At 41.9% G+C, this 23,488-nt stretch overlaps 1 protein-coding gene across 11 annotated transcripts in view; it reads right to left on the bottom strand.

Annotated features, from left to right (window-relative positions):
* Cmahp (cytidine monophospho-N-acetylneuraminic acid hydroxylase, pseudogene) overlaps positions 1-23,060 on the bottom strand; it is an 85,189-nt gene extending 62,129 nt beyond the window's left edge. For 4 of the 11 annotated variants that reach the window (XR_010058898.1, XR_005495302.2, XM_039095890.2 and 1 more), the window contains exons 1-10: positions 22,942-23,057; positions 20,591-20,682; positions 20,163-20,363; positions 15,042-15,133; positions 8,699-8,808; positions 7,138-7,328; positions 3,969-4,116; positions 3,568-3,649; positions 2,628-2,765; positions 37-172 (exon numbers count right to left, since the gene is read on the bottom strand). Coding sequence is in view for 8 of the 11 variants with exons in the window: in XM_039095890.2 (XP_038951818.1) it covers positions 37-172; positions 2,628-2,765; positions 3,568-3,649; positions 3,969-4,116; positions 7,138-7,328; positions 8,699-8,808; positions 15,042-15,133; positions 20,163-20,363; positions 20,591-20,601 (1,109 nt within the window). In the remaining 3 variants the exon portion in view is untranslated. Of the gene's footprint in view, positions 1-36; positions 173-2,627; positions 2,766-3,567; positions 3,650-3,968; positions 4,117-7,137; positions 7,329-8,698; positions 8,809-15,041; positions 15,134-20,162; positions 20,364-20,590; positions 20,683-20,802; positions 21,200-22,941 lie in introns of those variants that run through there. The other 7 variants (XR_010058899.1, XM_063276608.1, XM_063276607.1 and 4 more) reach the window with 5 other exon arrangements.
* Between the last annotated feature and the right edge of the window lie 428 nt (positions 23,061-23,488).

Below are 23,488 nucleotides of genomic sequence, written 5' to 3' on the forward strand. Positions count from 1 at the left end.
TATATAAAAATATTGAATTGAAATGTTGACCCCTACTTGTCAGATGGGTGAGCTTCCACAAAGTACCCAGCAAATGGGCAGTAGATTCGAGGCTGCAGATCCTTCACCAGCTGAGCTTTGTAGTTCAGAAGTTTTCTTCTTTCTGCCTTAATGAACTGGGCTTTCCATTCCTCTGCAGGGACAGATTCGGGGTTAGTGTCCTCCAGTCAGAAAGTGAATCCCTGGTTCCTACCTCCTTAAACTGGGTCGTGACCCCTCATGGGGATGTGTAACTAAATGTGCAGGATCCAGGAAAATCAGCAGCAGTCAGTTTTCTGAGGATCCGACTAGTAAATTTAATTAAAAATGAAACACATAGTGGTACCGCTGGCCTTGTGACATCACTGGGCATCATGTAATATTTCTGCAGCCTTGGTTCTGAGCATCCAACAGGAGAGTTTTACACTATACATGTTGTCATGTGACACAACAGCAATCAGTTATGTGTGCCCTTGTCACACATTCAAAGCTATTTTGTGCTACAAACTGCGTCATTTACCACCAGACCCCCTTTTCTGCCCTTACAGAAACGAAATGGTTTAATTATGGAAAAAAAGGCTTCATATTTTCTTATCATCCTCCCTCAGAATATACCAAATTAATGTACCGTTGGGTTGTACTGTGCTAGAATCTTTTATTTTTAAAGATTGCTGTTTGAGTTGTTGACTTGTGTTTTACAAAATTTCATAGTTCAATGAATTTTAACTCGGGATCAGGACAGTATTTCTTAAAGCTTATTAAACGGCCCTAAACACACTTGTGCTGTATAATTATATGTATTTATGTAAATGGAATTCTCAGAATTGATCATAAAATCAAAATATCAATCAACTTTGAAAACTTCTGGAGATACCCCACGTCTTACTGTATCAAATGCTCATCCAAAACTCAATTCTTTATATAAAAAAATAAGTACATCCAATTTATACCATACAAATTTGCTTTTGTCTTTAGCAAATACTAAATTATATGCATAGTAAAGAATTATTTTAAAATCAATTTGTTTATCATTTATTATCAGTAAAAACTTGATTTTGTACTGATTTTACATATTTATATGGCTAGGGTTGTGTAAAAATTTTTCTGGTGCCAAGGGATCACAAATGGAGAAGTTTAATAAATCTTGCTCTACTTGAAAGGGGCTTGCCTGGGAGAAAAAAAAGGAGAGAGACAAGTAAGACAGAAGTGGAATAAATCCCATGACATTGATGGAGATGTGTCCTCAGCTTGAGTTAGCAAATTTTGAATATTTACCAGGAGACTAGCCACTGGTCCCAAGCTCGCTGCTTGCTTGTGTTTTTGGAGAGTCTAGCTGAGTACAGGGCTCAGTGTGGATAGCGTTCCTTTGTGGCAAGCCCATTCTATACGCACTGTAACTCCTAGAGTCATTAACCTTTTACTAGTGTGCACTACTGCCTGGTGTGCTATGAAACTGAAATCTATTTTTTATAGCCTGACAACTCGCAGTGTCTAAAATCACAGGCACAGATGTTAGTCACACATAGGAGCCAAGCCCTGTCCATCTCTTACAGAATTGAGTAGATTCTGTCTCCTCCTCTGTTAATGGAATCATTATAGACACCTCACAAAGTCTCCTTCTCTCTCTCCCCTCAGCCCTGCTCCCCGCCCAGTGTTTTTATTACATACCTTCTGTGATCTCTGGGCCACTAAGCAGACAATACTGAATGGGACTATAAATCCTATAAACAAGAAAAGGGAAGTGCTGCCAAGGAAACATTTTCTTAGCAAGAGAAGCGTGTTTTAAAAGGAGAAACAAGTTATATAAATAATTATATAAAGTGATATGAAGAGCACAGCAGGGCAGTAAGATGGGGAGTGTCAGTGCAGAGGCGGGGTGAGGAGGACAGGGCAGTCAAGGAACAGACAGTAGCTGATTGCATCCATGGGAAATTGCTGGTCATTCAGAGTTTAGCAGCAAGAGGACTCCAAAGAATGAAAATAGTCAATGTAACAAGCTGGGCCAGGAGTAGACCAGGAGCTCTAGCCCGAAGACACCAGCAGGCAGCAAAGAAGGCTGACTGAGCACCCAGGGAGGCATTGGTCAAAGAAGTCTAGGATTAAACAGGGGCTAGAGTTGCAGCATACAGCATCAGAGAGGTGGTACAAGGATACGAAACCGAATGAACTGTCTCAGGCATACTTTCCCCACACGAACCCCAGCATCACCCTTGGAGCCAGAGCAGAAGAGCCCCTAGGTGGGAATCTACCCTGTGGAATGCCCTGCTCTGCCTGTACTACCCATGAGCATTCCACAGGACTGTTAGGAAGCAGGCATACTGAGTCCCACACACTACATCCTTGACCTCTCCCTAAAAGCATGGAGGCCAGAGTTGGGCATCACATCCTTCCTCATCCCACTCTGGGCTCCACACCCTGATACTCAGCAGCCGTCTTTCTTAGCCCCCCCACCAGTCTGTAGTGTCTGTAGTTCACAAGGTTGGTTGTCTGACAACGAACACTCCTTCAAGCAGGAACCTCATGTCAGGCATCTTTGTGCTTCTTCCTCTCAAAGCATCCATCGAAGCACCACGCCTAATGCTCAGTATTGCTAGGATATAAATTATTACCAGTAAATTTTCCACCACTGAAAGTCATGGGAAAGCCTGATGCTCCTCCAGCGAAATCACTCATCATTAGAGCAACTTTCTCAGGCAGCCTTCCCCCGTTGGGTCTGGTGCAGTCCACTGTGTTGAGGATTTTATGACCTGTGGGGAAATAACATGAAATCTCAAAGGCTTTTTTGAATGATCAAGATTATATGATTATACAGTGCAGTCTGTATAATCTAATTCTGTTGATCACACACACACACACACACACACACACACACACACACACACACACACACACCATCCAAAAAAACAAAAAAAAAAAAACCCAAAACTCAACAATCAAACAAAGAGGAAGCTGTCAGAGTCTAAAGGTTAGAAGTTCAATGAAGATGTCCTTATCTCTGGCAAAAATCTATGCACAATTGTTTTCCAAATGACTACTGGGTAACTAAGACCATGCCTCACTCATGATGAAATTTTCCAGTCATAATTTTTTATTTTTTCTTTCCTTTTGTTTTGTCTTGCTCTGTTCTGCTTTGCTCTTTAAGACAGGGTCTTGTAGAGCCCAGCCTGGCCTGAACTGTTTGTCAGAGCATGACCCTCAATTCCTGTTCTTCTTGCTTCTGCCTCCTGACTGCTGGGATGACAGGTATATATCACCACACCCAGCAACATGGTGAAAGGGACTTATGACATTTTTCAACACTAAAGTAACAGTAGTTTTTGAAACGATGTAAATATTGGTTCCCTTGTGCTAAAAGCAATGCACTCTTAATTATTGGCAAGTTTTCATTTGAAAAAAATCTAAAAGGTTCATTTTCCAAAGACAAGAGCATAACGTACGGTATTCTTTGAAAATGGAGACAGAAGATGAGCATAGCCTGAGGTTTTAGACATCCTCTTTCCTACCCATGGTGCATTTCCCTTTCCATTGCTTTTGGGGATAGGAAGGTACCTTTGTACTCCACGATGATGCACGTGTCCATCTCAGGATGAACGCCGTCCATCAAGATCATGAACCGAAGATTTTTGTCTACCTACAATCCAACAATAAAACCATTTTGTGGGTCAGCTAGGCCTTGATATTTGAGAAGGTTGTCATTTTGAGAAAAATTGGCAAATCAAACCAAAATTTAAAGGAAAAGAAAACCTTTATCTGGAACTGGGCTTACTAGTCTATTTGATAAGGTTATACATTTGCTAGTGGAAATGTAAGCTTTAAGCAAAGACAGTTATGTCCCAAACTGAAGCTTCGATACTGGTGATATTCACTGTATCTCGTGTACCAACAACATGAGCTACATTCTATAAATGTCACCTCAGAAAGCATAATAAGAGAACAAACAGATCTCTTACCTGTTGCCATATTCCAAATGGAACCACGTTGATGTTAGTTAATTGGACACCGCTATGATTCAGATTCCAAAACACAGGCCTTTCTGTGTCACCAACATAAATGGGGATGTCTGGTCGTCTCTGGGAAAGCTGCTTCAGGGTAGGGTAACTAGACCAGAGAGGTGGGAAGGTGAAAGGTAATAAACCAGGATTCACTAGCAAAAGAACGGCCTGTTGACTGAGAGGGAAGGAGTGGAAACCAGCCTTTCATAGCAGTCCAGACAAGGTTGCTGCTCACACTCACGGCTGCATCCCAGAGGATCTTACTTCATGGCTTGGACATACTAACAAACCACAGAGCAGACATTAGCCAAGTGTGTGATTCCATGTCCCACACCAGTGTTGCTTCCAATGGTAAGGCTGGAAGTCATGAGAGAGTCATGCAGATGTTGCTGTAAGATGAACATCTTCATGATCTTCCTAAGTAGTCGCTCTCAGTAAAACAGAGGACACAGCACAGACAGAGTTTCTCTGTATGGCCCTGGCTAACCTGAAACTTACTCTGTAGACCAGGTTGACTTTGAACTTAGAGATCCACTTGCCTCTGCCTCTGAGTGCTGGGATTAAAGGCATGCACCACCATCACTTGGTTCCGCCTGCTTTCTTATAGAACCCAGGACCACTAGCCCAGGGGTGGCACCCCCTCATGCCCCTATGAGTCACCATCATGTTTTCTAAAGGCTGATGGTTACACTGACATTATTTATCCTTTGGAGAACTCGAGTTACCAGAAGGGTCATATGATGAAATGTAACAGAGATGAAAACCATCCAGCATTCTAGGAAGCTCAATTGTGCAGAACCAGGCACCCAGGTCTTTTCAGCTGCTTATATACATGAAGGCAACTGTCATTTCGACTGAGCATTAATTACTTAAAATGCCTTTGATGTATCACTGTGGGATATGGCAGAAAGATGAGCGAGTGGTTAGTTACCCATTCTGTCACAACAAGTTCACTGTCGTGAGTTTCCACATTGTTTTAATTCTTTTCCTACTGTGTGTGGGTTTTATTATTTTTGTTTTTGTTTTGTTTTATTTTTAAGGTAGGGTCTCACTGTGTAGCCAAGCTGATCTGAACTTCTTAAAATTCCTCCTAACTCAGCCTTTTGGGTATTAGGATTACAGGCATGAGGCACCATACCCTGCAGTCAGTAGTTTGGGTCTTATTATGTACTCTGAGGATTTTTGTTTTCATAGATGAGAAAACATATTAATAAAAACAAACAATAATTGGTGTTCAAACTTTGTTTTCTCTGACCAAACCCAGCATTGCTTCCATTAGAAGGTGTTTCTAACTTCAACATGTCCACTTTCTAGTTTTATAATCCGGCCAGTGTCTAGGCATGGTATTACATGTCTGTAACCTCTTACAGACAACACATAAAAAAAACCAGACTATCATACGAAATGAAATATGTTGCCATAAGCATAAACAAAATCTAACATTAAACCCTCTGAAGAGCTACAAAAATAAGCAGAACTCGTGAGGCAGGGAGAGGAAATGGGGAGGGAGCAGGTTTCATCCTCTAATCAAAAGATGTAAAAACTCCAGGATTCTTTTGACCTGCCTTCAATCTCTGAGGTCAGAAAATACACCTTGCATCATAACGAGAATTAAGAAAAAAATGACCCCAAAAGAGATATTTACTATTTTTATGACTGTGGTGGTATGGATGAGAATGTCCCTATAGTCTTGGGCATTTGATTTTTTTTCGTTGGTTTCTGTTTGCTTGCTTGCTTGCTTGCTTGTTTGCTTGCTTGCGATAGGGTTCCTCTGAGTAGCAGCCCTGGCTGTCCTGAAACTCACTCTCTAGGCCAGGCTGATCTTGAATTTACAGAGACTCATTTGCCTGCCTCTGCTTCCCAAGTGCTGGGATTAAAGGCGTACTGCAGCCAGCGAGTCTTGGACATTTGAATGCTTGGTCCCCAGTCGGCAGCAGTTTGGGGAGGCTTAGGAAGTATGTCGGGGGGGGGCATTCTCTCTGTTCATGCTCTTAGTTCAGTACATGAGCCATCTGCTTGTGGCTTCAACCACCTCAACAGTCATCCCTCCTCCACCCCATGATAAACTCTAAGGCTCTGGAACCATAAACCCAAGTAAATTCTTTCTCCCATAAGTTGCCTTGGTCACAGTCTAGGGGAAAAACTAGAGCAGGACATGGCTGTGAGGGATGGTAACCCTAGTGCATGGGAGGCTAAGACAGGAAGACCCAGATATGTGTGGATGCACAGCAAGGCTCCATTTCAATAAACAATGAAGAACCGGGTTTGGCAAAACAGTGCACGAGCTTGGCCTGATCCCTACTTCTATGTACAGCCTTACAAGATAAGATAAAGGTAATAATATTTTATGATCCATGGGAATTATATCCATCACTAAACTTTTATTGGGACACTAGTTCCTACTCTCACTTGTGACTCCCTGTAGCACTCCTGTGTTTTAATGAGGGAGGCTCAACATGTGTTCAATACCCATAATATTCAGTTGGTCCTTTATTTTAAAGGTAACTGTCTGTCATTTTTGACACAATATTGTTACATATCCCACATTGGCCTTGAATTCTTCATCTTCCTTCCTCAGCTGAGATCACTACTGGTCCTTTATAGTTTTGTGTGTGTGTGTGTGTGTGTGTGTGTGTGTGTGTGTGTGTGTGTGTGTTGGTTTATGCTATAAATTTTGAACAAAAACAAGGCCACTCTGATGAGCTTTATGCCTGTTCCTGGTCATGGACAGAGAGTGGAGGTCTGTGAGAAGTGATCAATCAAGCACTCAGCTTTCCATGACGCTCCTTCCTCACTCGGTGGAAGCATTTTAAAATTAGAATTGTGGTACATATACAAAACTTTACTTGTAGTTTTCTTCTTTTTCATAGTCCTAATGGAACAAGTCAGAATGCAGGACCATCTACAAATGTTTTCTAAGCAGAGCATAGTGGCACATGTCTATAATCCCAGTATTTGGAAGTGGCAGGATAACCATCAGGCAGGAGTTCTCAGCTACAAGCAAGTTCAAGACTAGCCTGAACGTCATAGATTCTGTCTAAGAAATAAAGCAACAACCCAAAAGATCCCACTGATGCCTCCAGTTCAGCCATTGTTCTCTTAAGAATTGGGTATGTTGCTTCTTTACCTCAGGTGGTCTGAGTGCATGTGGCTGATGTAAATGAGGTCTGCTTTGCACAGTCTCTCCAGCCAGTCCGATGGAGGCTCGTGTAGCAACCACCATCCTCTGGCAAAAGCAGGACCAATTAACCAAGGGTCAAACGCCATCCGCTTGTCTCCCAACTTGAGGTCCATGCAGGCATGAGTGAGATATGTTATCTGTTGGAAGAGAGTGAGGTCCCTGTTATGGCTTGGTCAGCAGCAATGGAGTACAAGGCTCGGGCTGTTTCTGACAAGGTCAGGCCAGCTCTGGCTCCACTACAACTGCAGACACACACACTGACAGAACACAAGACCCTCCACAGACTGTCCACATGGACTCCAGCACCTGGTGCTTCACATTAAATCGATGCATGCACCAGATTTTATTCTCTTTAAACCAGCTCTGATGTGTTTATCAGTGAGCAATGTTAGCACAAGCATTGGGGGACTTGGCATGCCAGTGTGGCTTTGAGGAATATCGATTACACGATTCCTAATTAGTTTGGTGGGTTGGCACAGCTGGACAGACTGGACTGAAGCCAAGTTAGCTGGGCTCTACATTGCCCATTTACTCATGCTGTAGGGTGCCAAGAGCTGAGAATGGTATCAACAACGATTTCCAGACAGGCGCAGGTGGGGGAATTCCAGACCTGGTCCTCACCCCCACCCTCCTGCCAGGCACAGCCACGGAGCACAGAGGAGCAGAGATACTGCAACAGGAATTTCATTCGAGGAGCCAGGGACATCCAGGAAATAAGTGAGTTGTTAGTATTCCTGTCTGAGTGGAGTTTCATTTGTTTCAAACAAAACAAAATGAAGGAGAAAAAACCCTGTCCAAATGCACACAGCTTCCTAAACATACGGAAAAAATTATTTAATTTTGCTTTTTTGTCTTCCCCAAACTTCTGAGGTGTTTCCCTTAGAGGAAACTGCTCTGAAGATAGAACCTGTGTAAAAGACTTGTGAAGATCTCAGGATGACGGGCAAAAATATACAACTTGCTATCTGCTGCAGTGGGAATGCAGTTTACTCCCCAAAAGGTTCATGTGCTTGAAACTTAGTTCCCACTGTGGGTATGTTGACAGTGCTTGGGTCTTTAAGAGGTGGAGCCTAATATAAGGTAATGAATTCATTATTGGCAGAGCTTTTAGAAGAGATCAATATATATATCAGGATCGGCCAGTTCGGTTGAGAATGAGTTTTCATGGGAGGACTGGCACCTCCCTGCAGTCCTTGTTCTGCATGTATGACAGTATAGTTTCATGCACACTCCTGCTATGGTGAAGCACTCACCAGAGCTGGGTGCATACAAACACCATACTCTTGAAGTTCTCAGCTTCAAGGATTCTATCATCAAAGCACTGATTGACACTATCTTATCCACAAATGTTCAGGCAGTAAAAATACTTTCTAATATATACATATACATATATATATACATATATATATATAATTTCACATGTATGAAAGATATGCAAATATATGCATGAGTGACATTTTAGTTTCATTTTGTTATTGAGAATGTTATAGCATTAATGTTTGCTTACCTGTACCTCCCCAAAAGCTAATTCTTCAGGAGACCTGGGGTCAGAGTCCCAGGGGTTAGGAGGGTTCAGTTCTACAAGGCAAAGCCCATTGTTCTCATCCATTTCCACAACTAGAACCAAAGGGAAATACATCTGAGCATGTGAGAAAATGACATTTTTGAAAACCTTGCCAAAATACAAACACATAGTCAAAATACAGAAGGTCAAAACCATGCAGGGCAGAAGAGAACACTCACTGAGTGCACAGCAGCTACCAAGGCAACAGCCACTGCTCATTTGTTCATGCTACACTTGAGCAACTCGAGCTCTCCGGCATGTTTAACACATGCACTGTGATGAAACCAGTGAAAGAGAGGGCAGGGTGCTGAGAGGCTGTGCAGGAAAGAGCTCCCAACCTGACAACAAAAGTCAAAAGAAGTATACCTAGGAAGCAGTTTCAAGTCATTCAAGCTAGACAGGAACCGTGAGATGTCTGACAGACACAAATGAAGTAGGATCCAGGCAGTCAGCATAGTGCGTGATGTCATGCAGAGGTGTGTGAGATAGGAAAAGCTTAGACTTCACAAAGATCTGTTACATGTCCAGTCCTACCATGAGCTAAAATAAACCTCTCCAAAATAAAGCTGCTCCTTGTCAGAAACTTGGCCACAACAATGAGAAAAGTAACTAAACAATTCCCAACAATAGTTGTCTCGAAGTCTGTTGAGATGAGCCTCTGCCCAATGCCTCCCACTCCCACAAATTTTTCAAACAAACAAACAAACAAACAAACAAACAAACAACATATCTCCATTTCAAAATGAGTAGAATTCACACTACTTTGAGATAACCTCTATCAGAGAAACTGTTGGAAACACATTTTTTTAAAATCCAATTCAGAATTTGTCTCAGTGATGCTAAACAAAGACTTGTTTATCATTGTTTCTTTTGGGTGTATGTATCCAGGTTTCTATGCATACATGTGTGCAGAGGTACTGATAAACATACATGTGCACATGGTGCATGTGGAGGCTAGAGACTAACCTTGGCCGATCTTCCATCTTGTTCTTTAAGACTAGGTCTTTTATTTGACCTAAAACTCACCAAGTAGGCTCTCCAGACTGACCAGTAACCTTCAAGGACCCTCTGGTCTCCTCCTCCACTTTGCTAGAATCACAGGTATGCACTGCCATGCCAAGTTCCTCAGAGGATCTGGCAAGCACTTTGCTGGCTGAGCCAATTCTATCCTTTTTTTGTGTGTTGCAAACATTCAAAATGTTTTCTACTCAGTAGAAAAAAATGCACATGTAGTCGTCATCAAGCACTGTTCATCTCCAGCTACACCCTTGTGCCCACTAATCATCCAAAGAGCTTAGTCAACACTCCAAGTCAAACAGTACTCCTTGGCCATGGTGGTCTAACATCTTCCCAACCCTCTATGACTCCTCATTTTCCCTTGAAGCCCTGATCATCACTAGATATATTACTTTTTTTTTTCTCAGACACCTATGGTATTTCCCGACTGTCAGCCTTATGAGACCTGAGACAGCTTTTGCAATTTCAGAAGAGTATGTGGTCTACATCAGGGACTGTTTAATGACTCAGTCAGGCCCAGTAGTACATGCCCGCAACCCTAGTACTTGGGAGCTAGAAGCTTGAGGATCAGGAGTTGAATTCCTCCTCTTGTAGGAGCCAGAGGGTGGAGAACAAGAACACCAGGAAAACTTGGCCCACAGAATCAACTAAGCAGGCATTGAAAAAAATAATAACTTTACTGTGGTAATTATGTATCCTTACGGGAATGAATAAACTTAGGAAGAATGTTGATTACAGCACAAGCACGCCAACAACAAGAGGCTGACAGGAAAGCAAGGTTACGCATCATGGGAGCCCAGAAAAAAACTTGTGCTCCAACACCCACTGAAGCAGTTTCCTTCTTCCTATTTTTTTCTCTCCTAAGAGATGCTAGGAAAAGTGGAGGCTGTTAATCTCAGCAATTATTTGGAAGGCATTTCCACAGAAGCCTTTGTGCTCCTTACACAAGGATAACCCACACACTTAGTAAAATTGAATGTGATGTTTGTCAACTCTGTTTCTATAAACAGAGAAACTGTTATCCCTATTCTGAGCTCAGGAGAAACAAACAAATGATATTCCCTCAGGCCTTCCTCTGCCCCATTTTGGACCAGGAACTTGCTGTGTAGTCCTGGCTAGACAGATATTCAGTGTGACCCAAGCAGGTTTGGAATCCACTCCTGCCTCAGCCTCAGTGCTGGGATTATAAGCATGTACTACACACCTAACCCTCCTTAAAACCCTTATTTAAAAAGAATAGGAAAGAAATGGAGCAAAGGCATGTCAAAAAGTTACAGTTATCAGCATGATTGGCTTAGGTCAGCAGGTGGCTCATAATGACACAATGGCTGTAGGTGTCATGGAGAAAGCGTGAACTGGTGGCCTAACAAGCAGTGCCACTGCCATTGGCTTACTGAGTTTTCCGGTTGATACAAAAGAAAGCCACGAAATCATGACAACAGATGATAAAATAGCTTTAAAAAAAAGACTTGTGAATTGAACAACTATAGAAGCAATTCCCACAGAAAACTGAAAAAGATAAGAAACTGAAAAAAATTCTAACATCAAAGACAAGTTATCAAACATACTGTGCTAAATGTTAATTATCAACACATTACCATCACATTTGACCAATAGTTGTAAACAGAAACAATGAGGAGATTTAATTAGTACCCAAAATGAGAAAAGAGTAAGAGCTGAATCATGTTCTGTGCAGAGAGATTAAAGGAATGCCCACATACTGTTTCTGGGAGGAAAAGCCCATACATTCCAGTGAGCAGATGTCAATGCTATTCACATTGAGGATGAATGAATGAATGAATGAATGAATGAATGAATGGTCTCACAAGTGAAAGGATTGTTGTGTCCATCCTACTTCTCAGTTCATCATATTTTGTCCATGTAAACATTTCCTCATTTTATTTAATTTCCTTTTCACTCTCATTCATAAGTTGTATTTGATGCTATTTTGTAAATGATTTTTAATACCTACATTCATAAAAATATCAATCTTTTGTTTTCTTTTTTTTTTTTTTTGGTTCTTTTTTTCGGAGCTGGGGACCGAACCCAGGGCCTTGCGCTTCCTAGGTAAGCGCTCTACCACTGAGCTAAATCCCCAGCCCCAATCTTTTGTTTTCTTTTCCTGCAGTGTGTTTGTCTGGTTTTGGTATCAAGACCCAATTGGTCTGAAACAGAATCACACATGTCCAAGTGAGCTTTATACCAGCATGGTTTAGTATTTGAAAAATGCAATGACGATTCAGTATTCAAAAGACCAATGGACTACATCACACTCATGGAAGAAAAGGGGGACATATATGAACATCTCAATGGATACAAAAAAGATAGTTAACAAAACGCAACATTCTGAGTTAGAAGATAGTGTTAGGAGGCAATGAACAGCACAGCAGGTCCTCAACCTGAAAAGGGCTGGCTGGGAACTCCCAGATGCTTCCACTGTCTGAGCAGAGATAGAACAAGCAAGTTTTCTCTTGCCACTTCTGCCTGGAGGTCTTAGATAAAGCCACCATGCAAGAAAGTGAAATAAAAACATACAAGTTAGAAAGAAGTTAAGCTATTCGTGTTCATAGAAAACATGATCTTAAATACAAACCATCTAATATATCTAACAAGAAACTATAGAGTTAATAAGTGAGTTCAGGGAGGTTATAGATACATGAGTAGTACGAAAGTTAACATTTCTATATGTAGCAACAGGCAATCTTAAGATTACATTTATAAGATGATCAAAAAGAATAAAATATGTTAGGAGCCATCTAGGAGAGGCTAAAGGCTAGCAGGTGCTTTTCCTGAGATGGTTTATGTCGAACTGTGATGAATGAGCTCTTGGTGACAAGGCCCAAGGGACTTTGTCTCATGATTGATTCTTGATATTGATATTAATATGCCTTTCCTGTCATTATTAGATTGATATAACAACCCTTGGGATTAGCTTACCCTATTGGGCAGGTTTTCTGCAAATAAATGAAGATGCACTCTTTTATAGCAATGCTATTTAGACAAATAGAAGATTTCTTAATTCCTAATAATGATTCTATAGAATTCCTAAACATATGCGAATGATATAAAAACCCTCTGTAATATGAAAACTGCAACTAGGACTCTGCCAGTCTTCAAGTGTCATGAGTTAATTGCACTAAAAAAAAAACAGGCACGGTACACATTCATAACATAGAAATACATTCCCTTAAACTGTAAAACCATTGACTAAAGTCATAAACTGGGAGTGAACATTTTATTGTAAGTGCAAGGATAGGAGATGAAATATTGACTGGACTTATCTGTACAAAACTTCAATATTAACTTAGACCTAAGAATTATAATATTCAACTCTCAATGAACCTGTGGAGCTAACAGCAGAGAGTGAATGTTTAGTCATATAACTAGTCTTAATGGAAACACATGTAAACATCTTTGTTGTAACTTCTTGTTCAATTTATGATTTGAATTTATGTTTGAACTTTTGTGAACTCTTGAAAAATAGGATGCTTGGAATATCATGTGATCTATTCTCCTGAAAAGGTACCAAAAAAAAAACAAAACCAAAAAACCTAGGGATGATGAATTAACCAGGCAGAAGGAGAACAGGACAGAAGCATCACAGAGATGAGGGGCTGGGCAGATGAGGAGAGATAAAGAAGGGCCGATTTATGTACATAGAAGGGAATAGAGGAGAAGCAAAATAGAAGCAGAAGAGACAGCAGAGCAGCAGAATACAACAGGGCTGAAGAGGGAAGAGGAGGGGCTAAGGAGAGAAGACGCCTTAGAGAGAGCAAAGAGCGGGCAGGCTTCTCTTACAATGAGACAGGTTTTTAAATTCATTTAGCAATAAAGGGTAGAAGCTTTTTCTCTCTCTATGTATTAAAAGTTGAAACTTCTTTTCATCTGGAAAGAGTAAGTTCTTCTGCACTAATGCTTTTACTTTTACCCACTTAAATATATCATATATACATATAGGTATGTGTGTAAGTATGTAAGTTGATGAGACAGATTATTGCCCCCCAAAAAAGTAAGTGATAATGAACGTATATGTATTAATGTGTACATGAATGTATTGTCTTTATGCATATTTGCTTGTGCAAAAGTTTTTCCTTTTGAGAGTGCAGCTTTAGTCTTCTGGTTCAATAAAAGTTGATTGCTTCAAGTCTCCTTCTCTTCTGGCCAGCCCAAAGACACTGGCTTCTGGCCTCAGAGTAACTTAGAGTCAGGATAGGTAAATGTTATTTAGTAATAAGCAACAGGTAACAATTTTCCTGAGGCCATTGGCTTCTGGCCCAGAATAACTAAGAATCAAGAAGAATAAATATTATTAATACTAAGCAACTTTTACACTCGCAAGGCCAAGTCTCGCCCCTACCAATACTCCATTCATTTGGTTGCCTCAGAGAGGACCCAGCACTCGGGCAAAGCTCTCGGCAAAAATACTTATGAATTAATTTAACAAAAAGTAGTACAAATTTTTCACAAAGCTAGATAAACAAAACAAAACAAAAGACAAAACAGGAGGATATGAAAATAAACACATAGATAACTGGGTAAGAGTGAAGAACTCATATAAGTACACTTAGCTAGAGGCATTTCAGTTTTTGACAAAGATGCCAAAAGTAAACATTAGAGAAAAGAAAGCCTCTCTAGCAAACAGTGCCGGTAAAACTGGATAACAACACGTACAAGGATAAAACCATATCACCATCTCTTACCTTAATGAAAATTAACCCAAAAGGATCTGAAACAGTGAAAACAGGAGAGGAAGGAGTAGGGGAAACAGTTTCAAATACAGATAGGTACAGCTGAGAGGTGTCTGAACAGACCTGCAGTCTCTCAGGAAGCAGCACCAACCACTGAGAACACATGGCATTAACACGCTCCTACACAGCAAATGAAGCGATTTGGTGAAGACAGCTCAGACTTAGGTGAGTATATTTGCTCACAATACATCTGGCAGAGATGTCGTATCTAGACTATACAAAGAACTAAAAGGGCTAAACAGAAATCAAGTTACCCAATCTGTAAATGAACTAATGAGAGGAGCAGGCAATTCTCCAAAGATGAAGTACAAATGATTAATAAGCATGAGAAGGAAGACCTTGTCTCAATCAAACAATCAATCATGTAGGTCTAACAGTTTACAATTAGAACAGATCCAAAACTTGGAGTGAAGCCATCAGGACAAAGCTTCCAAAGTCTCCTCCCTTCCACTCCTCCCCCCTCCCCTCCCATGCCCTCCCTTCCCCTCCACCTATGGCAGAAAGCACAGATGAGTATTTACCAAGCTCGTCTTGACAGAAGCTCCCTGGAGGGTTGGTATACTTCATGGTGCTCACATCTAACTTCCAGTTGTGCTTTGTGCATTTAACGGACCTGGAGGGAAACGACAGTCAGCTGTATGACACAGTGGAAAAAAATCAGTGTTGATAAAGCATGAGGGCATCTCATGACACAGAAGTCAAAGCAATCGATGGAATTCAAAATACATAAAAGGAAGCCAATGAAGAGGTGATACCTGGGGTGGGGGGCAAGGAAATGCTGGCTAATCACCAAGCGATGTCTTCAAATGTGAAGATCAAGTGTGTGTCACATAGTGATGAGCAGTAGGGAATGGACTCAGGGTAACTCCTGGTCATGGACCTTTAGTGGCTGGTGTCAGTTTGAAATGAGCTAATCCCACAGCAGCTCTAGGTGGGAAAGGAAGGCTGTCCAGTGGTAAAGCAGCATTTAGCAGCATTTATACACGTGTGGATAAGCAAGATGCTGGTGGTGACCCATGCTTCTTCAAGACAGTTCTTATCCACAAGGGTGCTGTGCTCACAACAGCTAAGTGAGGTTCTGAGAGAACGTGGTCATATCTATATATGATGTATCTCTCCTTAGCCCTCACTTCTAGGGTTCAACTAGTTTCATATCCACAAGAGTTTAAGGTTTAAGAGTATGATTGCAGGGTTGGGGATTTGGCTCAGTGGTAGAGCGCTTGCCGAGGAAGCGCAAGGCCCTGGGTTCGGTCCCCAGCTCCGAAAAAAAGAACCAAAAAAAAAAAAAAAAAGAGTATGATTGCCAGATCATATACAATATACTCAGATAAACATGAATTCCAGACAAAGTGAGAATAGAGAATATTTTCTTTCTTTTTCATTTTTCTTTTTCTTTCTTTCTTTCTTTTTGGCTCTTTTCAAGACAAGGTTTCTCTATGTAACCCTGGCTGTCCTACAACTCTCTTTGTAGACCAGAGCGGCTTTGAACTCACAGAGTTCACCTGCCTCTGCCTCTGAGTGCTGGGATCAAAGGCAGGTGCCATCATGCCCCACTAAAAGTGAGTATATTTTCAACTGTTCATCTCCCACAATATTTACAAATGCACTAAAATTATTTTTATCTGTAAATATTTAGGTTTAATTCTAGGTATTAATTTAATCCATTTCAGAATAAGACTCAGACTATAACCAATGGGAGGTACTGTATAATTTTTTATATTTGCCTGAACTAACTTCCTTCCTTCATTCTTGCTCTTTTCAACTTTTTTGAGGCAGGACCTCATGTAGACCAGGCTAGCCCTGACCTTAATACGTAGCCGAGGATGACCATGACCTTATTTCCCTGCTGCTTCTCAGCTCTTGTTTACAGATATGTACCACCATTTCATGGCTCACTGCTCCCAGCTCTGTTTTATTTTGTTTTTCAATCAGAATTTTATTTGTAGCCCAAACTGGTCCCAGATAAACAAAATTCCCTGTCTCAGTTTGCCAAGTATTGGGATAATAGGCATGAGCTACCATGCCCAGGTCCCTTTTATCTCCCCAGAAAATAAAGCTTGCCAGATCTGGGGGTGCTTAGTTGGAAATAGGGTACACTTGGGGATGTTCATACAGAAGTCAGGTACAGCCATTTCTTTCCTTATCTTTATAAATTTCTATTTAATATAAGTTTTGTTTCAAGACAAAGAATTTTTTTAATCAAGAAATGGCTATTACCAGGAGCATCATTTAAAAAAGAAAGAAAAGAAAAAAGGAAGGAGGCATAGCATGTCGGCATTTCCAAGCTTCGTTGTATTCAGAATTTTTAAATGCCCGTTATAGGTCAGCAAGAAAGTTTTGTTACTTTGTACCTCCTGTTTTCTCAGGAATGAGTGGGAAACAACCTCTAAAAATCAGGATGAGACATTCCAAATGGCACTGTAGAATATTCTAGAACCCACGAGGGTAAGTTGATTGAACCAAGTGTGGTTGAGTGGCAGTGCAGTGGGAGAGGATTGGGAGGGGACAGGAGTAGGGCAGGAGAAGATAGCGGGACAAGAGACAGGAGGGTGTGGGAAAGGACTAGGAGACAAGAGAGAGGTGGAAGGGGTGGGTACAAGAAAGGGATCAGCTCCGCACACAGAAGCTATAAGAGCATCATTAGACTTAAGAACATGAGATGTGCAGCTTCTATGGATCCTGATTATGTATCAGGAAGGAAACTGACTGGATAGCAGGAAGGAATGGACTATGCTTAACTGTACCCTGATAAAGATGATTTTCTAGGATTGGCAACTTTACCGAGAGCTACAAAGAGGAATGGAAAATGGAGGGGCAGACGGGAGCCCCCTAGACATGCAGGTTAATTACCATATGGTCAGCTCCAGAGAAGGAAGCTGGAGACTGCACAGCTTCCCTGTGAAGGTAGCAAAGAGAAGAGGTTTATAGGCTGGGAAGCAGCCCAGTGGGTGAAGGGCTTGTCACACAAGCATGAGATTCTGACTGTGAAGCACTATATTCCTGTGAAATGTTAGGGGTGGCAACCTGTACCTAGAACCGGCACTGGGGATGCTGAGACAGAAGGATCCACCCTAAGGTTCCTAACTGATCAATCCTAATTAGTGAGGTCCAGCTTCAGTGAGAGAGGCTCAGAGCATAAGATGGAAAGGTATTAAGAAAGATATCCTCTGTCAACATTTGGTTTCTCACGAGCAGGCGTTGTACACACACGTACACACACAGACACAGACACAGACACAGACACAGACACAGACACAGACACAGACACAGACACAGACACAGACACACACACACACACACACACACACACACACACACACACACACACACACACACACACCAGAGCAGAGCTGCTGGCAAACAAAAACTAAGATTTTGAGTAACCCAAGAGCAGCTAGTCTGTGGTAAGGAACGTACTATATTTAGGTGAGCAAACTGCATGCAAAAACTATCAGTCCTTCCTAAGAATCTGTGTGTATAGACCACAGGAAGTTCATGGCCCACACGAATAGTAACAATGGTGAGCATTATTGGCTGCTTATCCTACACTACAGGTGAGGTCCTTTTAAACATTTTTTTGTAGGTTTTGAGTGAGTGGGACGTCTTTGTGTGTGTGTGTGTGTGTGTGTGTGTGTGTGTGTGTGTGTGTGTGTGTGTGTGAATGTTATTTGCATGTATGTGAGCCAAAAGTCACTTATTAGGAGTCTTTCTCAGTTTCTTTTTCATTTGCTTTATTCTATTTTTAAAATTTATTTTCAATAATCCTTATTATTTTTTTAAAAAGTAGCTTGCAAATAAATAAAAAACATCCCACACCAAAATTATCTAGACCCACAGTCTAACTTATAACTTGTATAACTTAGTAAACTTATATAAAGATAGAACTGACCTTCGGAATGGGACATGAAGCTTCACTTTAAATTTGACACTATATGCATTTACCCACTACCCAAACCAAAACAGCTATGACAGGATTAGAAGTAGAAATACAACTGGCATCATATCCTCTTTCCTAACATGACTGCCGTCTGCCGTTATTCCTTCTTCATTTCTTTCATTTGCTCTGAGAGAGAGCGTCTCTCTCTGAAGCTAGATTGGCTGGCCAGGAAGCCCAGGGTCCTCGTGCCTCTGCCTCTGCAGAGGTTAGGATTGCAGGCACACATACTTTTTATATAAATGCTCCGAATATGAACATGGGTCCTCATGCTTCAACAGCAAACTTTACTCTCTCAGAATTCTGACAAAGTAGGCAATATTTTCAATTTATAAGTGAGAGGACTGAGAAAGATTATGAACTTGTTCAAGATTACTCCAGAGCTGGCGAACAGTGAGGCAGGCAGGCAAGGAGGAGAAAGCTTTAACATCTCCCTCAGTGGTTAGCTGCATATAGAAAGACAGGAAATTCAGCATCTCCCAAAGATCATGAGCAGGAGAACAAAACCTCTACCTACCCTGAGGACTGCATGAATGTACCAGAGATGGAAGGAGGTGAGGGCCCCTCCCTATTCCATAGGAGGTCACCAACAAACAACCCAAATTAAAGATAATCTGAAGTTTCTGGCTACAGGTGCAACAGAGAGTCACATTGGAAAGTCCACTAGGATGTGGAACATATCTAGAATCAGACAAGTCTATGGGTAGTTATGAGAATATTCTAGATTTGGGAATTGTCCTCAGCACAATGAAAGTGGGACATTCTTGGACAGCCCCTCAGCTCCCTCTATCACTGAACTATCCATACAAGGGCACAGGTAAGATCGATCACATAAAGGAATGACAAGGCCCAACACCCAAGGTCTCAACCCAAGTAGACCAGGGCAGGCTTCAGAGGACTCTAAAGGGTAGGGTCCAGCATTCATAAGGTGACTGGCGCTGACACTGCAGATGCCCAAGAATTCTTAGTTGTGCCAGATAGTTCCTCAAAGCCAAACAACTCTGTCCTAACATTGCTACTGCCTGGAGGACAGACATTCTATATGGGGATGAAGACTGGCAAAAGCATAGGCTCAGAAAAATAATCAGAACCACCATTGTTTAGGGAGAGAGCTGCGGCTCTGTCTTTCCCCCAAGCGTGGCTAGGCTGACAGAAAAAAAAAAGAATCTATCAGCTCTTTAGCAAGATTTCGAAAGCACTCTCTGTCTATCTGCTTGTCTGTCTGTCTCTTACGTGTGTGTGTGTGTGTGTGTGTGTGTGTGTGTCTGTGTGTGTGTGTGTGAGAGAGAGAGAGAGAGAGAGAGAGAGAGAGAGAGAGAGAGAGAGAGAGAGAGAATGTGTGCATATGCATGTGCGTGTCCTGGCAAAAGGATTTCTAGAAGAATTGAATCTTCGATGAATACAATACCTCATATGTGTGGTTGTACTTCTGCAACCCAAATACTGCCATACATGTACATATACTCTAGAAGGTAGGTTACAACAGGCAGCTAGGATTGTCAAGTATTTAGAAAGAGAGAAGGGAAAGGAAATCTAAGCAAAACTTAATTTTGAAGTCAGGGAACTGTCCCAATGAAAGAAGAGGAAAACTTACTAGAAGCAATTTGCTGACCGGGTCATTTAAAATAAAATATCAAAGTGAGCACCCTTTGTGTCAAATCTAACTGCCAATAGGATCCCTGGCAGGAGAGCAAAGGACCCATGGTACCTTCCATCTAAATCCTCGATATCTCTCATGAACAGGCCACCTTGGTGCTTGCAGAGGTTCTTGCATGCCTTTAGGTGGTCCTTCTCCTTGTATAAAATGTACTCTTTCCCAGTAGTCTTATTTCGACAAAAATTGACTCCTTCCTTGAGGTTGGCGACGTCAGCAGGAGACAAGGACAGCAGGGTCTCGGCTGTCTGTTTCCTGCTAGGAAAAGACAGGCATTACAAGTGGAGTGTTTGTCCTTGGGCTTGAAAGAATAAACACACTGAAATGACAGCTGAAAACTTCCCTTTTTGTCTGAAGCATCTCCCACAACCCAGGCTCAGTGGCCCCCCAATAGTGAGTGCCCTTTTTCCCCAACCCCCACCTTTAAATCCATGCAAATGTGTGTTCTGCTCTCTTACAGAACTGAGCCCTTTCTCACTTGCCTGTCCATCATCTGCCAGCTCCTGGTATTTCAAAGCAATTGCTGGGTGTTCTTTCTACTTCTGTGGCTCACACCAGGAAGGCGTTAGACCGCCTGGAAAGAGAATGTTTACTCAAATTCACTATTTCCGTTGATAGTTTCCTCTCCCCACCCCACCCCCTCTTTTAAAAGCCTGGGTCTTCAGTTCAGCTTTCTCTTTCTTTCCTTTTATACCTGGACATCCCTCAGCCCTGGAGGGAGTTCAAGTCCTGCAGGGTCACCATCAGACTGCAGCTCCAGCTAGAATTCACCCTGCTCGGCTAAGCTGTCTGAATCCATTCCTGACTACTTGGTCTGACCCCACCACTCAGTACCAAGACAGCACCTGGTATGCCACCTGCTCGCCTGCCCTGTTCACTTTCAGAGCCCTGTTTTTTTGTGGGTTTTTTTTTTTTCTCACCACTTAGCTGACTGCCTTTCCCATGCTGTGTTCATCACCAGTTAGCTATTTTACAACATAACTCTCTCAGGCACTAAGTTTGAGTAATTTACAGAAAACTTCAGCCGTAGTGAGGCATCAGCTTCAACCCAGTTCCTCAACAGGCTGTCTCTCTGAATCATAACAACAGCAAAGTTCCACGAAGAGACTTTTCAAAATGAACCTTTTTTGCATATCTGTGATGCAAAAATCTGGGTGTGTGTGGGCTTATTTTATCTTTTACTTCAAATTTAAAGTGGCCCAAATTATCTCCTCTCCTCGTGTTACCTTTAAAAATGAGCTCAAATGTACTGGGATGATTTCACTTTATTCTTTAATGTCTTAAACCATAAGGTAAAAAGGATCAGGGTGCAGGGTAGGGTGGTGGTGGGGGCAGGGTCAAGAACTCAAGCTACTTCCCTTGCTAAATGGTGGAGGGCAGAGCTCTAGGACAGTCCTGCAGTAGGAGTCCCACTGTCACATCTGTCCTAACTCCTCCCAATTCTGTTCACAGCAGACGTGGCATTATTTCAGACATGTTTTAAGTGGATATGGTTGGAAGGAATCCAATCTAAAGCTTGCGGGTCCTTTTACTGATTTCTTACAGTATAAAGAGCTAGCACCGAGTTAAATAAAGACAAGCACAGGCGCCACACCGACACACTGGTTAAAGGTGCACAGGAAATCCATCTTCAGATGCACAGGAAAACACATCTTCAGGTGAATGGACCAGAAAACCCACATTCTGTGTTCAAGTGTAACTGTCACCCAGTGAAGAAAGCAAGTGCAAAAGGTAAAATAAAGTATGGGTGTTCAGTGTGCAAGCTTGTTTTTGAGATAGGGTCTCATGGAGTCTGTCCTGGTCTCAAACTCATCATGTAGGTGGTGACAGCCTTGAACTTCTGACTCTTGTGCCTCTCTATCCCAAGTGCTGGGTTTTCAGATGTTGCTACCATGTGTACCAAACTTCCTCCACTCACAGGCATCCCTCCCCAGCCTCTCATTGCCTTGGGGCCTTCCTATTTCTCTTGTGCTTTCTCTTGGCTCTCTTACTCCCATCCCTTAGTCTCCTTTGCCTGCTTCTCTTTCTCTCTGCCATTCCCTCTTCTCATGGACTTGTCCAATCTGCAGGTCGTGTACAGTCTATAGTCTACTACTTTCTTTCTCTGCCCTGGACTCTTCCAGATGCCTCTGTCTGTACTTTCCCTCATATCTACACTAAAACAACCAACCAACCAACCAACCAACCAACCAACCAACCAAACAAACAAACAAACAAACAAACCCTTCTCCTCAAACATACCTTGAAATGGTTATGTCCTTGGTTTATGCACCTGGTACTGAAATCACCACAAGTCTAAATAGATCCCTTTCCAAGTGGCCTGGGCTCTGCTAATCAAACCATGCCATTGATTTGATTGTTTCTGCCAATTTCTGCCATCCACCATAGTAGACTTCAAATTCTAGAGTCTGCCTTTTTATCTGCTTCTTCCCTCCACCTGCTGTGCTTCTTCACTGTGATTGTAGGCATCTCTCAGTCTCTGTGGCTCCCAGAGCCCACTATGCTGTCCTGGGCACCCATCACATGGAAAAGCTTCTCCCTCTACCTGCTCTCTCTTTGTCTAATGGGGAATACCACCCCAGCGCTGCCTGCACTGTCTCTGTTGGCTGCCTGGATCTTACTATACTGTAAAAGCACACTAGTGTGCTGGGTCCAATCACATGAAAAGAGACACCTCTCCTTTACTATTTGGAGCATTTTTCTCTGACAAGTCTTTTAATCCACTTAGGGATGCCCTATATTATAATTCTTGTCACCAGGACACTTTCCCTTCTTCCTCCCGCCATTTTCTCCATCCCCCCATGTTCTCAACTCCCTCCTGGAGCTTTCTTACCTGTACCTAGGAGCTTACTGTTCTGCCTGTGTCCCTCCCATTGGTTCACTGGAGCCTTCTGTTGTTTCACAGTTCCCTTGTGCACTTATGAGTCTACAAGATTGGGATCCTCCCTTGGGTGGAGTTCCCTCTTTTTGACCCTTTCCCTCCTTATCTAATCTCTTTTCTTCCTCAAACTCATCAAAGCTTTGCTGTCCTTCTGCAAATGGCTTGACTTCACTACAGCTGGGTGGCCAAAACATGACACACCCTATTTTCAAATTCTTGTAGACTGTAAGAACTTCTACCACTGCACAAGCAAATGATTTCCCCAATCCCTCATATGTAAACTCCTCTGCTCCATGCTCTCAAAAGTCTCATATTGCTAAGTTTTGTCTTCTTTCCTCTCTTTATTTCAGGATTTCTTTGCTCTGCTATCAGAAAAACCTCTTAAGACTATGGTATAAACTCTTTATCTCAGGATTTGTAAGTTCATTGGGTATGGTTAAATATATATAAAATCTCTTAGAACAAGCTTGCTTAAAACTTGTAGCAAAGGACTAATGGT

This window comes from Rattus norvegicus, chromosome 17 (assembly GCF_036323735.1).
Source record: "Rattus norvegicus strain BN/NHsdMcwi chromosome 17, GRCr8, whole genome shotgun sequence".
In the NCBI taxonomy this organism is placed as follows: Eukaryota; Metazoa; Chordata; class Mammalia; order Rodentia; family Muridae; genus Rattus; species Rattus norvegicus.